The following is a 17,622-nucleotide window of genomic DNA, read 5'->3' on the forward strand; positions in this document are numbered from 1 at the left end:
CCATGTTAAACTGTAGAAATGTATCCACACTCCTCTTAACTTATCCATTACAGTCTTCATACGAGAGGCATATAAAAATACTATTTGATATCCATCCATTTTCTCCTTCAGTCACCGCCAAGACCGTTTGTTCCATTCTAGAATTAACTAGCAACACTGGACAATGATAAAATTGATCTAACATGGTATTTGTGAAAGGAATGCATGGCTTTTAAAGTACCTTAAAATATTATTTCACTTTTTGAAACTTAAGATAAAAAGTACATGGCTTTACTGCAATAAAGCTTTGAAATCAATTTTTAATTATAGTGAAACATGGAATTAATGGGCTAAATTATTGAAATACTACATGTAGATAGATTATGTCTCTAAATTTGGAACATTATAACATAGACAAATCAACAAAGGCTGAAACTGTTTGCATAAAGTCTTAGCAATTTTATTATCTCTGACAAAAAATACACATCTCCTTTTCCCAAAATACTGTATCTAACACAAAAATATAGATTTACAAGTTTAAAGCTTCTGTCTTCATTGGCAGCATCAATTTTTACTTAAAGAAAAAATTTAATGGCTGGAATGATTTTAGATTTGGAATAAATTTGATATCTTTCTTTTAAATTTCAGCTCAAAGCTGTTTCACTTCAATTATTATCAATGACAGATTTGGGCATATTTGTTGTGGCCAGTGAAAAATAAGCAAAACCTTTTAAAAATGGGATGACAAAACATGTGGAGTCTCTTCTATGGAAAAGTACTCCGAACAGAAGTGCTTAATTCTTTGCATCTGTAATATTTCCTTCATAATCAGAACATAATTTAACATTGCAAATCTTGCCACAAAATACATTTAACACTGATCAACATTCCAAGAATTATACAATGAAAATGGCTAAGTATTGTAACCAATATGGAATCATTGATTTAACCATCACTTTTCTCTGAAAACTTCATAAATTTTACCAATAATAGAGAGCAAAGCATTTCTCAAGGCATCAGTATAGACTCCACAAACCTCCCATGTGTATGCAGCATAATTCTGTAATGTGATATATGTGTTTCTTCCAGCATGTTGTGAAGCCTCCCACAGAGGTGCACAATAATTTGTTAACACTAGCCACCACAAAACAGTTTTCGACTTTGAGAAGTGCCACACATCCTCTACGGCATAGATTAAGTCATCTGTAGATCTAATTTTATGTCCCATATACACACAGAGGACTCCGAAGTATCCTGTCACGGACAACATCAAGAGCAAGATAATCATTACAAAGGACCTCAGACAGGACCCTGCAGAAAGGAAACATCATTTAGGTAGAAAATTGTTTTTTTAAACAGGATACTGCCATTACCTGTTTGAGAAAAAGACTAACAACTAACTCTTCAATTTATAAAAACTTTCCAAGATAGGTTGTTTTTTTTTTTGACAAAATTATTGCAGCTTAGCAACGAGTAACAAAGAACAAATTACATGTGTAGCGGTTACTTAAACACAAGATGTGGGACAAGACAAGAATAAAATATATACATATTCTAAACGTTTATCTCTGACTGCTTTGTTTTATATTTGTTTAAATCTGAGACAAATTACTGTGCCCTAATTATCAATCCCATACTTTCATTTTACCTATAGCTGATTCATACTGCATAATTATAGTTAATGTGTGAATGTTAACATAACACACAAGTGGAACACTGCATAATTATAGTTAATGTGTGAATGTTAACATAACACACAAGTGGAACACTGCATAATTACTGAATATGGAAAAGAAAAAAAAACGTATTAAAAACAAGCTAGTAAGGAGACTTTCTTCTGATGCAGAGGTAACTATTCTTCTGAATAATTACCCCAAAACTATGAAAATTTGAGATTTCAGGTTGGAGAAATAGTGGAAAAAAAAGAGAGTAAAAGCAAAGAAAAAGATATATATAAGTAGAGAGAAAGAAACTGTATGCTGACTACTATCTTTTTCAGTAGAGCTGCAGTGCCACAATGCCTTTAACAACCAATCAGAAAAATTCTAGGATCTTTAACTGCAGATTATTTGCAACTGTTTTGAAATTAATAAAAAGGATCATATATCTGTACCAACAATATTATAATTATACAAAAATAGCAGAATACCTTTTTTTTTTTGCTTCTCTTCTTTTGGAAGAATACCATTTGTTTGTTTATCTGTGTAGGCAAAGAAAAGAAAATTATGAAAATGTTACTGAAATACTCAGGTTTTAAAACACAAAGTAGCAATTTGTGGTACCTATTATAATGGTATGCATCAATTATTTTTTTACATTCTACGTTAATGCCTCAAGGGAATTACCTCTAAATGATTGGTATCACTGGAGAGTGCTTTCCTAAATCTAGACACCAATCTGTTTCACTGGATTTTTTTTAAATAAGTAATAAATGTAATTCCTGATGTATATTATACATCTTGACCAGTCAAAACAAAACCTAAAACATTTCACTACAAAATAAAATATATAAGTAGTACATGACAATTATTTATAGGATAAAGAATAATTATGAAACTATATTACTTAACATACTACAACATGTTAGGGGCTATACAAAAACTGGCATTTTTAAGTACTAAATATTTTTAAGGCAATTTTTTTTTACCATCAATAAATTCTTTTGCCAGATTTTTCTCAAACTGTTCCATTCTGATACGTTCCTTTTGAGATCTTTTCTCAGCTCTCCGTCGTTCCTTTTCCGCCTTTTTCAGTTTTCTTTGACGCTCCTGTTCCTTTTCCTCAGCTGCTTTCCTGGCAGCTTCTCTTTCTACAGAAAAGTTTATATTATTTTATTAACATACATTTCACGACAGTATGTAGCAAGAAAGATAGAGAAGTTAGATCACAGGTGGTACAAGTGGAGGTGCAATTGTACAGGTTGCTGGGTTCTTAGGGACATCAAAAATAATGTCCAAAAATTGGTTCTTATCACCAGCTGCTCTCTGACTGAAAAAGAAATCCCTCATCACGTAGAATCAGCTGTGGACTAACCTGCAATGGACTAGCATCTAATAAAGGGGAGGGGGGAATGTGTCCCCATTCTAATCCACTTGTTCCCTGATAAACTGGAGTTGAGTGGCAGAATTCATTAACTTTTTCTCAACATCAAACAATATAAAAACATTTAACAAAAACAGCACAGTTATATCAAATCTCACTAGACATTAACATTAACAACATACCACGGTCTTCCTTTAATCTTTTTTGCTTCTCACGTTCCAAATCTGATTCTATGCTCTGCATGAAGGATACAACCTGAGAATAATGATGATTGAGTATGAATAAATATTACAAGTTTCTTAAATTAATTATACACGAAATGTCATTAAAACTGCTAAAAAGTAATGAAAAACATTTTTAAATGATAGGTTGCCATTAATTTATTCACAATAAGCCAAACACTATTTTAAGCATTATTAACATTTCTTTAATATAAAACATGATCACAGTTTTTTCCTGCACATTATACACACACACACACTTCAAACATGTTTATATAGAACCTTTTCTTTTAACTAATGGAGCAAAATAAAAATCAGTAGATATGGCTTGTTGTTGGGTTTAATGGTGCAAGACACCAGCAGATTTGGTAATAATTTACTAATGTTTCATAACCAAACTGTTTACCTAATTGAAAGTATCTATTACTTATAATAAATATTCAAGACTAAGAAAACCTTTTTTTCAACATTAAGTACAACCTGGCCATTAAAATGTCTCACAGTCTTTCATCACGTTAAAATATTCCCACCTAGCAGTCTCAAACCTTGAACCTACTTTTTTGGCACACTGTTGACACTGTTTCTCATCCAGACAATCTCCAGCAACAGCCTTAAGTTTTGGTTCTAATGGGTTGTTTTTCAAATCTAACCACTTCAAGTTCTTTAGTCGGCAGAAGGTGAGAGGCAACATCGTCAACTTATTGCCATACAAATCCAAATGCTGAAGACGGGTCATATTTCCGATGTTACGTGGCAGCTCTTTTAATTCATTTTTACTCAAGTCCAGTCTTATAATGTGATTCAAGGTAGCAAAATTGTTCTAAAAAATTCCAAAACACGTCTCAATTCCATGAAAAAAAAATTCAACTTTAGCTAAATGACATTGTTTAAGAGAGCTTAGGACTTGTTTTATTTTCCAAACTTAAATCATTTTTAATCTTATATTGCATTCATATTTAATTTTTTGTTGTGATACAATACAAGCAACATTTTCACATACAAATTTTGACCTGAAAACCAGCTATTTATTCTTTAGAATCCTTTAAAACAGAATAAATTTTGCTGTGTTATTCCTAATTCCAACTACTACAAACTCTATAAGCTATACAGCAGTACTAAGTTACAACAAAGATTTCTAATTTAATAGGTCAACTAAGGAGTTCTCTCCTTATCAGTAAAAGTGTTAATACCCATACCAGCCGTTCTAACATACATATAGTTAGGTTTATAAACTAATTTCCAATTTAATTATTTCAAGTATAATTAATCTATTTTTTAAAATTATAAAGACATTCTACCATATTTTATGCAAAAGACAGGATTACATATAAGAGAATATAAACAATATAGAGCAGTTGTTGGAAAAATACATTCAAAATAAAAAGGCATATAACAAAAAAAAAAAAAAAATTCCATACCAATAAGCTCTTGTAATTAATGATGTCTAGATATCTGTTATTTCTTTCACATGGAAAATTTTAAATTTAAATAACCTAGATATCTAGGCTTGTTCTGAATATATTATACATGATGTAATGAAATTTGCAGAGAAAAACATATGAGATCATCACAGTCATCTCACTTCACAACATCAGTGATCTAGTTTCAAATGGGTTAAGAGGTAGGTAGATAGGTATTTCATGTTTATTGACACAAAGCTACTTGGCTATCTGTGCCAAACAAAATGTAGTATACTATAATGGTATATGGAAATGAAAGTAAAAATACATAAAAATGTAAAATTAAGACCTGCTAGGAAGACTAAAGCATTAAGTTCAAACTTGCTGTCAGCCACCTGAAGTTGGCCTTTCCAGTCCTGGGTTCAGGTCAAAATAAAATTAAAATGTGTAAAAGAAATCATGATAAAACGGTGTATAGTCCAATAAAAACGTTATGTTAAAAAGACCAATGGCTCTTAAAAACGTAAAAACATGAGTAAGGCGGCCAGTATCACCTATGACATTGGCTAATGTCAAGGGCAAACCTACCTTAAAAATGTTTAAGACAGAGGAGGCTTTCTCAGTTGTAACAATGGCAAGATAATAAAATATGTACGATTGTAACCTGAGTGCCATACAGACCACACATTGGTGCATCAGTACTAGATAAAAGGAAGTGGTGAGTTAAAAAACTGTGACCAATGTGTAGCCTAGTTAAAATAACTTCCTTCCTTCAATCTTTACAGAAACAAGATGGTCTAAAAGCTAATGGTAGGCTTGATTTGAAAAAAACTTACTGTTTTGTTGCTCACTCCAGGTCAACTGCCAACTGGTGTATAGTCGGGTTTTGATAACTGGACCATAGTCTATGTATGGAACATGAGTGGTGGTGATAGAGCCAGAGCAGATGGACTTTGCCACTCTGTCAGCTAGCTCATTCCCATAAATACCAACATGACCTGGTATCCAAAACAAACTGGCCCATCTCTCTCTATCACCTATCTCAGTCCAGTTTTTATGCTAATAGACAGTGAGTGAATCAGTATAGATCATAAAATTCATATACTGGATAGTTTCAATATGATTCATGGCAAGAGAAATAACATACAATTCAGCAGTGAACACAGAAACTGTGTGCTACAACCAAATTGTAACAAACCATGGCAGAACCTACAGTCACTTGATTTTGAACCATCCATATATATTGGAACAGATGGATTGTTTGAAAGATGTTCAGCAAGTAAAGAGCAATATTTCCAATAAGGAGTACCGGCCTTTCTCAGATGACTCAAAGATGAGTCACAATTGGGGATAGTAATTAACAACCATGGTGGAAGAGGCCAAACTGTTGAAACTGCTACGCTATTCAAAGATATATCCAATTTTTCTGATTGTGCCCAAATACAAAAGGCTAAAAGGAGCAATGGCAGATTTTCTATTATAGAAAAATATGGCCCACTGAGGATGGAAAACACAACCTCAAGTAGGATGCTGTGATAAAGAGCAAAGTTAGGGAGCATACATAAGAGACAGTTGCAAACTGCAAATATACAGAGGGGGTTCATGGGACTCCATGTACAAATTTTGGACTGGAGAAGTACGAAAGGCCCCAGTGCAAAGCCGAAGCCCCTGATGGTGGATAGGATCCAGGATTTTCAGTGCTGAGGTTCTGGCAAAACCATAAACCCAGAGTCAAGTTTGGATTGTACAAAGGCACAATAGATTTTAAGCATGGAGTATCAATCCTCTCCCCAAGAGGTGGAACAGAGGACATGGAGGATGTTCAGTGCTCTTATACATTTGACAAGAAGTTGCTTGATATGGGAAATAAAGTTTAATTTACAGTCAAATATAAGACCTAAGAGCTTTGCCTCAGGGACAACAGGAAGTACATCATCATCAATACGAAGTTCTGGATCTGGATGAATACCCCATTGGCAGCAGAAATGTACACAGGTTTAGGAAGAGAAAGTTGAAAACCATTTGTTGTGGTTCACTTAAGTATATGATCGACTGTAGTTTGTAGCTGCCTCTCAATAAACCTCATATTTGATGACTGACATGAGATGTGAAAGTCATTAACAAAAAGACCATTTGCAACTGTAAGGGGTAGCTGCTCACTGATGGCATTAATCTTTAATGAAAAGTGTGACACTCAGAACACAGCCCTGAGGGACTCCAAGTTCTTGTGGGAAAAAACAGGAAAGTATTGAGTCCACACGGACCTAGAATCGGTGGTTCATTAAAAAATGTTTAACAAAAAAGTGGCAAATTGCCATGCAATCCGTATGAGTAAGGTCTCGCAAGATGCCATATCTCCATGTTCTATCATAAGCTTTCTCTAAATAAAAAAAAATAGAAACAAGATGTTGTCACTTCAAAAAGGCTTCTCTAATTGATGTTTCAAGGAAAATTAAGTGGTCTATCATGAAGTGTTGTCTTTGGAGCCAACACTAAGTGGGTAAGAGAAGGTTGTTTGATTAAAGGAACCAAGCAAGACAAGCATTAATCATCCTCTCTAAGGTCTTACTGAGACAACTCATTAAAGCAATGGAAGGGTAATTCAAAGGAATCTTTGGATCCTTCCAAGGTTTAAGAATAGGGAGTGCAATAGCTTGGCACCAAGCATCAGGAAAGACATTATCTTGCCATATCCAGTTAAAGACAGCCAGGAAAATAGTAAGAGGCAGGAGAAAGGTGGCATAGCACCTCATTATGTATATCATCAGGTCCAACTGATGTATTGCCAGACTGATGAAGTGCAAGTTTGAGTTCCACCAGAGTAAGAGGGCAATTGTAGTCATAGGGACGACCAGTCAAAAAGAAAAGAGGCAGATGTTCAACTTATATACATGAGAAAACATTCACCAAAAGTATTGGCAATGCTCTGAGCATCAGCAACTTCATGGCTATTTAATATTAAGATAGAGAGGGGGCAGAAGTATACCATCCACTCACCTTCTGGATCTTGTTCCATATGACTTTTGAACTGGTGGTTGAAGAAATGCTGGAGGTATATTTAATCCAAGATTCCTTTTGGCTTTGACGACTAAATCACCAAGCTTATGCACAGGCTTGCTGAAATGCAATGAGGTTTACAAGCATGGGATATCTACGAAATTTATCCCAAGCACGTTTCTGAGCTTTTTGTGTTATAGAACAAGCAGAATTCCCCCAAGGGCAGAGATGCCATGGGAAAGATGTCGAGGTTTTGGGGATGCACCAAGCAGCTGCTTGGACAATACAGTTAGTTTCCAATGCTACACAATCATCTATCAATGATTTACATAAGATAGCAGGATCAAGTTCCGAAAGAGCAGTGAAAGAGGGCCAGTTGGCCCGGTCCAAATTCCACTGAGGCACACAGGTCAGGTGGCACTGAGCACAACCAATCTCTCTTAATATGATAGGAAAATTATCGCTACCACCTGGATTGATGTCAACCTCCCAAGAAAACCAAGTGAAAAGCAAAGGGGAGCAGATAGAAAGATCTATAGCAGTAAATGACTGACTGGGTGCATGAAAATAAGTGTAAGAGCCAGTATTGAAGAGAGACAGGTTGTGATTCAGGAGCATATGCTCTATAGCATGACCCCTCACATCAATACTAGAACTACTCCAGAGGGGATTATGCCTATTAAGATCCCCCAAAATTAAAAAAGGGGTTGGCAGTTGCTCAATGAGGGCATCAAAGTCTGAGGGATGATAATTTTTTCCAGGGCTAAAGTAAAGAGAGCAAACAGTGATGGTACAACCCAAGAAGATATGGATGGCTACAGCCTCCAAGGGCATATTCAATGACAAGGACCAGGTGGGCACACGTTGATCAACCAGCAGTGCTACTCCCCCATGTCCTTGTCCTACACATGACCTGTCATTTCGGTATAAGGAGTATTGTTGAATTGTGACTGTATTAGGAGGTTTTTAAAAATGTCTCCTGTAAAGAAAGACATTTGGGATAATAAAAGTCAACCAAACCCTTGATGTCATTCACATTTGATTGAAAACCTCAACAGTTACATTGGATTAGCATGGCCATCTTTCTTTAATTTGGAGGAGAATTTGGCACGGAGACCTTCTGCTTGCGACCACACTTTTTCTTTACTGGATGTGGGTCAGTCACTCTAGCAAACCTGCTCTGGATCAAGTATGCAGGTCGGAGTTTGTAAATATACATTCCAGTGATTGAGGACGTGAATGAATGGGTTGTTTAATTTTTGAGATGTCAAAAGAGGAAGACCCCATGGAAACACTTGGGCTTGAACAAGGTGAAATTGGGCAATGATTGGAGGATGGGGTAAAGACAGAGATAGAAGTAGCTACTGATTTGTTAACTTTATTAATTTTGGAGGGTACTAGATTAAGATGTGCTGTTAAGGATTCTGTAGGAGGCACAAAAAGGTCTGTCTGGACTCCTACTATAGTTGTTGAATGGATTACAGCACATTGATATGAGCTTGCGACCCTCAGATTGCAATCCGAGCACTCTAACCACTAGGCTCTATCAAGCCCACCTATAATATTTGTTTTAAGTAATTTAGTATTTATTATTGAAAAATGTTTAACTAGGATACAGGGTAGTCAATAATTAGAATATGTGAATAATAAAAAAAAAAAGATATCTTGGCCCACAGCATAGGAAGAATCTAAAAAATATAAAGCCTATATTATTGTGGAGATGACCACTTACACCAGGAATTACCTAAAAGAAACCAGTAACTTTGTTTTTCAGTTATCTGATTTATAAATTTACCAGTAACCTGAGAAGGCAAACATAATATAAATCATGATAAAAGGTTATCTTATGAAAATACTGCAATAAACATATTGTATGTGTAACAACAGCAAACCATTACACATAAAAAAACAGCTTAAACCTTGAAAAAAAAAGATGGTCCCAAATTCTCCTCCTCTGAGATTTTAAACATTAAGAACAAATAACAAGAGTATGCATCTATAAATTAAGGAAGACACTTAGATTGGCAGACTTTTTTAGCTATATGTATTAGCCAAAACTTTGTTTTCAGGGAAAACAACCTAATGTATGGTAGATTAATAAAAAAATTTCTCTGACAATAAACAAGTTTAATCAAAAAACAAAATAAAAACACAAGACTTTAATAAGCTTTATAATTCATAAACTGTACAATTAAACATTTTGAATGCACTCACAGGCAAACTGGAAATCCTGTTACATGATAAGTCAATATGAGTTGCTTTCGGGAGAGCAGCCTGCAAAAACAAAAATTCACCATATAATATAGGTTTCCTTTTCTCATCTACATAACATACTAGTTAAAATAATATATTAAAAACAGTGAACTTTCTTAAAAATTAATTTCTGATAGAATATAGTAAACAAAAGTTGTACATTATTAATATTATCAACTCTAATATTACAGTATTTTTCCAGCTTGCCCATGATGAAGTGGGGACCACCTCAAGAAGATGATCAAATTACAGTTTTATATTTTTCTACAATATTTTAGTTTCCTTCTAGTTTTCATCCTAATCTTATTTCCTCATATTTTACTGAATGGAACTCTGATATTATAATCACTGTATGCTGTGCTTAGTTTTAACAACCCTGTTTAAGAAAGTATGTTGAACTATTTGACAGTACAGAGAAGAGCTGCTGGGATGATTTCAGGTTCAGATGAGTTACTTATTGAGATTGGCTTGAAATTTGTTTGAATGAAGGGAGAATGGGAAACTTGATTGAGATTATTAGAATTATTAGAGGGTTGGAATCCATAAATCCAGATGACATTTTTCTTTAACACTGGAAAGACAGGGAAGGTTCAGAGAATGGTTAAGTTGAAGCAGTATTGTCTTTTTAATGGACAGCCTGGAGTATGATTATTTTTCAAGTGTAGTACAGGCTACAACATTGGAGGAGTTTGGAAAGAGAAACGTTTCTGAGCTCAAAGTCCTCATATGAGAAATGTTGGCAAAAGGAAAAAAGGATGTTCCAATTCAAAGGACTTGTCCTAAATTATGTTTACCATTCAATTCTTATATTTGTTATGAAATCTACAGCAGAAAGCATCAGTGTGTGATGACACTAGTGGCATTGTCTCAGTTACAATCTTGAATATATCATAGAGCATTTTTGTGTTCTTTTATAGAACAAGAAAATCCTAAAGTGGATACATTCATCAACTAAATGAAACTTGTATTAATACACCAAGTTTCTCTAGTATTGCCTGCATCTGAAATTATGGTTTGTACAAGCATAAATATCTTGTTTCCACACTTCTAATTTACAAAAATTAGAAAATTGCATATTAATTCACACTATTCAGAACTAAAAATCCTGTTGTTATATTAATTAAAATCTAGATCAATATTACACCATAGCTGAGAACTAATTACCACAACAATGATTTCTTATTTATTAAAATATATTTATGAAATTGATAGAAATCTCAGTACATTAATTGTGAAAAAAACACCAAATAAATGTTCACGTGTTTATATAAATATATTTACTCTTATTAGTTCTGATGTTAATTTTGTTTGAAACTTATAAAAATAAATCTAACATACTTCCACAAGGTTTTTGTCAACATGATTTCCTTTTTACGTTTTAAATTTTAGGTAAATTTAAATATTTTACTATGTTATTTATATTATTGTTAATTTCACTATCACTAAATATAAAATTAATAAAATGTATCCATACCAATTCCTTGACAGGCACTTCTGACAATTCGTTGAGGCTAAGATCCAACTCATGACCATCTATCTTGTCTTTCAAATTTATTGCAGCCATGATTGGGCGCACTGTCTAATTCAATAACGTATCTTAAATTTTAGTATTGATCCTAAAATATAAATTAAAAGATTTAAAATTATAATGCTTGTTATATTTACATCATGTTTATATGAATATGAAAATCTTCCTCATACATAATCATACTTACAATTTTAGACTTTCGTTACTGTTGTGATTAATTACCCTTAAACAACATTTCATTGTATGAACAACCAACTACATCATGTGCCACGAAACCGATGATGTGGATAGAACACTTTTTTAGTCTCTCACGTTAGGTGGCGTTTATAATTTTTAAAACCACTAAGATTGTTGAGAGATAGCAAATGACTGTCTGTGGCTAAAGAAGGCATTAATGTGTGTGTGTGTGTTTTACTTATAGCAAAGCCACAGGGGGCTATCTGCTGAGTTCACCGAGGGTAATCGAACTCCTGATTTTAGCATTGTAAATCCCGAAGACTTACCGCTGTCCCAATGGAGGAGAGAAGCCATTTACAAAGAGAGTCAGTGGCGGATTTAAGGTTGTGTGGGCCCTAATATTTTTTTGTGGGTCTTACATCCCATGCAATTTTACATAAAATAAAACTATCAATGGGCCTCCTATTAAAACCATGAGCCGTGAGGCTGAGTTCCCTCTAACCCCTACCTAAATACTCCACCGGAAAGAGTGAAGATAAATCAATGTTCGCACAAAAAAAATGCCAAGTCAATTTTTTTATTACAATAAATATTATTTTTTGCTCGTGAATTTATGTGAAATTTATTTCACCTTTGTATTTATTTTATCTTAGTAACTATTATGCTGGGTATCGATTGAACAATGCATTTTAAATTTCTTATAGAAATATATTATTTATTTTGTACATATTCAGGTTCCACATAATAAGTATTCCAAAAAGCCTTTAGGTTGATTTCGTTCTATCTGCCTTTGTTATTCTCAAGTGTACAATACTTGTTCTTCCCTGGAATGAAGGAAAATATTATTGCAGAACTGCTCATTTTACAAGTTTTTTGAATTGCAGTGTCATTCATGTGATAACTAGAGCTCGCAGCCTTAGCTATATTATAATGAGAATAATCTTTCACAAAGGTATTGTTAGTCGCTGTGGGTAAATGCAACATTTCTTGTGAACTTGAATATTGTATTCAGGAATTTCGTCTTCATCTAGCCAGCTGAATTGATACTTAATTTAAATAGATTATTTGGAACTGTGTGTGTTTTTCTTATAGCAAAGCCACATTGGGCTATCTGCCGAGCCCACCGACGGGAAACGAACCCCTGATTTTAGCGTTATAAATCCGTGGACGACAAACCGCTGTACTAGCGGGGGGCTATTTGGAGTTAGTAAAAGCAGTCGTCCAGAGTAAGTGAACAGCAAGTACACACTTCGTGTTTACATTTAGTGTTATAATAAAATTGTTCATTTTCGTATTTCCCTTTATGTCCATTCTCAACACGAATAATTTAATAAGATACTTAACGTTACTTCATGAACAGTATCTTGACTAAATCTGTAATTACTAAGTGGACCCTATCTGATAACTCAAGGATTAACTCAAGTTTACCACACTGAGTAAATGGGAAAAAATTTTGGTACTATACTGTGGAGTGTTTTTCTATATCTGCTGAAATGTGTACTGCCATTAACTGTTTCTCTTGTGTAATGAAATTCAAAAAGACGTGACAGTTAATGAAATAACATTTTCCAAAATAAAGAGAAAGAGTTGGTCACCAAGGAAAGATGGTTATCTGAGAAAGTTGTTGGGTCAAGGAGAAGTCATTTTCTGTGTGTGGAACTCTCGGTAATGATGTGAACTTCTACGAATTCTGTTTCATTACAATCAATGACTCAGAAGGAAGAGCAACTGATATCTGGTTCACCAACATGGCTGTCCACACTATTTTTCTGAAGAATTATCTGAGTGCAAAGAAAAAACGACAAGTGAAAAGTGTCATATTGGTGTAGTATTTGCTATGTCTAAGACTGGGTGAGGTAGTCTGTACGGGATTCCCGCACTTACATCACTTAGAGTACTGCATCAAAGCTTTGATCGAAGCTAATCGAGAATATCAGAAAGAAAGAGTGGTAGAAAATGTCTGCTAACAAGAGCATTTTCACTAGCAGCTGAGACAATGGGTACCAAATGGCAAAGTAAATGGACCATGAGGCTGTTTGTGATCCTTCCTGACCTGAGAGGTATACTATTGATGTAAACATGACCCACGGAGGAGCTTGGTGTCAAGTAGAATTGACAAATAAGCTGCCTAGAGCAGTGTTTTTCAAACAGCAATCCACATACGATTAAACACTTATCTGTCACAACTAGCCTGTCTGTGAGATTTCACAAAACAAAAAATAACTGGCAGAATATTCACGTGTAAATTGTAATGGGATTTCATTGTACTTGCATTTTAACAGTTCAAACAGTTTAAATAGGTATCTAGTTAGTCATTGCAATAAAAAAAGTTGATAAATTCTGGTCTAGGACACATTATTGCTCTGCTACCTTAGATCAGAAAGCTACCATTTACCAGAGCAACAGAGTCACAGAGACTTCACTACACTTGGCCAACAATGTAAAAGCCTTGTCAGTCAGGTGATGGGCAGAAATTCAGGAAGGAAATTTCCTGACCATGATCAAAGATCCTGCAGATATAGGCGAAGCAGATCACGTTATTGATATTCATATAGACACAGTTAAAGAAGGTTTAGACCGTTTTCTAAAACATTTCATTCACTCGACTATGTGCAATGGCTATGCAATACCTGTTCTTGAATGTAGGTGGCTCTACTCTAGACTCTATTTAATATTTATATGAGGATTAACTATGGTAGCGTAAGATAATCATTACTGAGTTCTATTAGAGGTTTAACCCAACAGAAGACAAAGCGATCAAACAGGCTAGATTAAAGGCTTCGAAAATGAAAACTTTATCATTTATGTTGATGAATTGTATTTATTGCATGATAAAACTTAGCCATCAATGGCCTCAACAGATTGGGAATATACCTTTGTAGAACAGTTTTTGTAAAGGCTACTAAGCAAAATGACGTAGCTTCACGTGAGAGTGAAAGACATTCCAACCGTTACTGAGACAGTTTCTGTTCACTATGCACGATAAAGTGGTACCTTCGAGTGCCTTGGAAGACAGAAGGAAGCTTGTGATAATTGTTACAGTTATTTTATCTCAAATACACCATCATACCCGGACACCTATGAAACATCAGATTCAAATCCACTTGATGGTTAAATAACTTTCTCACATATCCTAGTGTTCCAATGCAACCATACTGATATCCACTGAATGAATGTTCTCCTATAACTTATATACTGATAATATATCTACATTGATGTTATCCTAGACAGTGCAACAGGGCTGGTAAGGTCTTGATATGCGCTTTTTGACATATAAGTATGAGAGTGAAGATCCTGAGTGATACAGAAGTAGCCAGAACACTGGTAGGTCTCATGATATATCAGATGTTCTTAGTGAAACCTCCATTCAGCCCTATTGTAATGAGCTTTGCTTTAATGGATGGAGATTAAAAAGATGTAATAGGAAGTTTTGTTTACAAAGTAAAGGAGTTTCTCACTAACCTTTGTTAGATGTTTATATTATATAGTGTCAATCCTATGAGGCAGGCTAAATACATTAATCCGGAAGAAACACTGACACAAAAATTTCTGAAACTTAAAAGTATATTAAGTATGGAAGCAGTGACATTTCCGTTTACATCAGAGATTCTGGCTATTATATAAATTTGAAGTCAACAGTCATTTTGCTATAAACAAATGTGTATTTACCTAAAAATAAAAACTGTTGAAAGCTGCTTAATCAATAGCCTGTCTAATTTCAACAAATCCAAAATAAATTTAAGTTAAACAGCTTTCTGACCTCCTCTATCCTTAAGGGAATTTGAAATACTGGGATTATGTTGGCATTGTTGTCAAGTTTTCCTGCTAGATGATAACTTGAGAACAGTAGAGGATGTGTCGAACCCAGTTTCTCTAATATAAAAAAAAAAAAAAAAATCGAAATGTTTATCCCATTCATTGTGGCTTTTAACTAAGCATGTTACATTTGAATCATATGATTACACATTATCAAAGTATATAATTTGAGGAGAATATTCTCCCCCAAATAATTATATAATCCCAGTAAATATATCCCCTTTGACTCTGCTAACTCGACACTAAAGCTACTACCAATTTTATAATTAAAAAGAAACCCCAAAGAAAGACAACGTAAATTTTAAGCCTAACCTAAAACAGTGCGTATATGAAGAAGCTTTTGGAGTATTGCCCCTATTCCCTTTCTATTGTAACCAAGCTCTTTTTATGTAAGAACCAGAAGGTAATGAAAGGAATGAACCTTAGTTCAAGGGTTAGCATGTTGACCATTATCTTGGAACTGAAAACAAGAGGCGGCGTAGCAATTAAGGTAACGGTGAAGCACAGGCCTGTGGACCAAAGATTTCATTGGAGTTTTGAGTCAAACGTAAGTCCCAAACATTTTACTGATGTAGCAGTTCTCAATTCATATAGATCTGTGGTTGTGCTTTTTTATGTTTAGTTAACTTAGTGAATACTACTAGTTGTGTTTATTTTTATTCTATATTTTTGGCAATATTAACTTATTCTATTTAATTGCGGTTGTATGTTTATGGCTGCTATTGGTGCACTTTTACAGATTGCTACATCGTCTGCAAACTGTGATTAGTATCCATTAGTTGGATTTTTTAGAGGCATATTATTCACGTACATGATTACACTATGATCCTGACATGGTGTGATGTGGATTCGAATTCGCGAACATCAGATTGCGAGTCAAGCGCCCTCTAAACATCTGTGAAATAATGCATATCTTTTACATTATCAGTTCAATAATAAGTTTGGTATATATGGAGTATATTTCATTGTGTTCTTTATGAATGGGTTGACTTTTTTCAATTTTGTGCGCTTTTTAGTTGGAAGGATTTTAATTTGTTTTAAACATTTTACTGTGGTCTTAAAGCATTTATTTGTTATTATGCGTAGTTTCGGTTTGTTTGTTTTTTGGAATTTCGCACAAAGCTACTCGAGGGCTATTTGTGCTAGCCGTCCCTAATTTAGCAGTGTAAGACTAGAGGGAAGGCAGCTAGTCATCACCACCCACCGCCAACTCTTGGGCTACTCTTTTACCAACGAATAGTGGGATTGACCGTCACATTATAACGCCCCCCACGGCTGGGAGGGCGAGCATGTTTGGCGCGACTAGGGCGAAAACCCGCGACCATCAGATTACGAAGTTCACGCCTTAACGCGCTAGGCCATGCCGGGCCCTACGCGTTGTTTCGGTGTTAAGAGGATTTACTTTTTGTATTGTCTGTAGGTCCATTGTTAAAGGCCTAATTTTTGTAGGTATCACGGGATTAACTGGTCTAAAATGTATTTTTGCAAAGTGTAATTTGTATAGAATTTCTTTTGTTCAAGGATTGTTATTTTTCTATTGTCTGTTTCCACGACTAAGAAATGTAAGCTTGAAGTTTATTGATATTAAGTTGGAATTAGCACAGATAGCTCTCGAGTAGCTTTGTGCGAAATTAAAAAACAAACAAAAACATAAGTTAGAATTATTTGCTGGTTTGAATGCAAGCCTAAAACAGGGTAAAGAAGAGTGGATGAATTACAAATATAACATTTATTTCTCTTTTTGTAACACAGTTTTGTTCTTTATATGTTCAGGTTTTATGCAATACATGGCTGAAAAAGCCGTTAAGTCCGTCTCGTTTCTGGATGGCATTCCTTCACCTCAAAGGGACACTTGTCCTTCCCGTGGGTAGAGGTATTTCTGTAATGCTGTACATTGTGCAAAAATGTTGATAACAATGTCCTTCAATGGCAGATTAGGGGATATCTTGCAGTTACGCCCTCTTCCATGTTTGAAAGAGAATGACGTAATAAATATCCTGAACAAATCTCCTGTTACTTTGTGGATATACGCCATCATTGCTCTTGAATTAAATTTAGTTTTATCTAGATATACCAAATCTTTTCAGAGGTAATGGTGTCAACTTGTGCATGGTAAGCTAAACAAAGCTATCTCTCAGTGGACTAACAATACTAAAGACAGGCTGTCGAAACCCCTGCTGGCCACAATCCAAACGCCCATTGTGAAGTT

At 34.7% G+C, this 17,622-nt stretch overlaps 1 protein-coding gene across 5 annotated transcripts; it reads right to left on the bottom strand.

Annotated features, from left to right (window-relative positions):
• Positions 1 to 414: 414 nt before the first annotated feature.
• Positions 415 to 11,765, bottom strand: LOC143244378 (uncharacterized). 5 transcript variants are annotated; one of them, XM_076488932.1, is made up of 8 exons: positions 11,608 to 11,765; positions 11,367 to 11,508; positions 9,854 to 9,913; positions 3,799 to 4,062; positions 3,204 to 3,276; positions 2,627 to 2,788; positions 2,129 to 2,179; positions 415 to 1,290 (listed from the first exon to the last, which is right to left on the bottom strand). In XM_076488932.1, the coding sequence occupies exons 2-8, from the start codon at positions 11,454 to 11,456 to the stop codon at positions 932 to 934; spliced, it is 1,059 nt and encodes a 352-aa protein (XP_076345047.1). In that variant the 5' UTR covers positions 11,457 to 11,508; positions 11,608 to 11,765; the 3' UTR covers positions 415 to 931. The 5 variants fall into 5 exon arrangements, with proteins under 5 accessions (XP_076345047.1, XP_076345049.1, XP_076345051.1 ...); XM_076488934.1 differs by having other exon boundaries at positions 11,367 to 11,471; positions 11,608 to 11,764; XM_076488936.1 differs by lacking the exon at positions 9,854 to 9,913 and having other exon boundaries at positions 11,367 to 11,471.
• Between the last annotated feature and the right edge of the window lie 5,857 nt (positions 11,766 to 17,622).

This window comes from Tachypleus tridentatus, chromosome 2, assembly GCF_004210375.1.
Source record: "Tachypleus tridentatus isolate NWPU-2018 chromosome 2, ASM421037v1, whole genome shotgun sequence".
Taxonomy (NCBI): domain Eukaryota; kingdom Metazoa; phylum Arthropoda; class Merostomata; order Xiphosura; family Limulidae; genus Tachypleus; species Tachypleus tridentatus.

What these genes read in the sequence shown, in the direction of transcription:
- LOC143244378 (XM_076488932.1), bottom strand. Translation starts at nt 11,456, where the DNA reads ATGGCTGCAATAAATTTGAAAGACAAGATAGATGGTCATGAGTTGGAT. An exon ending in AAGTGCCTGTCAAGGAATTG is followed by an intron (nt 9,914 to 11,366) that starts GTATGGATACAT and finishes TTGTTTTTGCAG; the next exon opens with GCTGCTCTCCCGAAAGCAAC. An exon ending in GTCAACAGTGTGCCAAAAAA is followed by an intron (nt 3,277 to 3,798) that starts GTAGGTTCAAGG and finishes CATTATTCTCAG; the next exon opens with GTTGTATCCTTCATGCAGAG.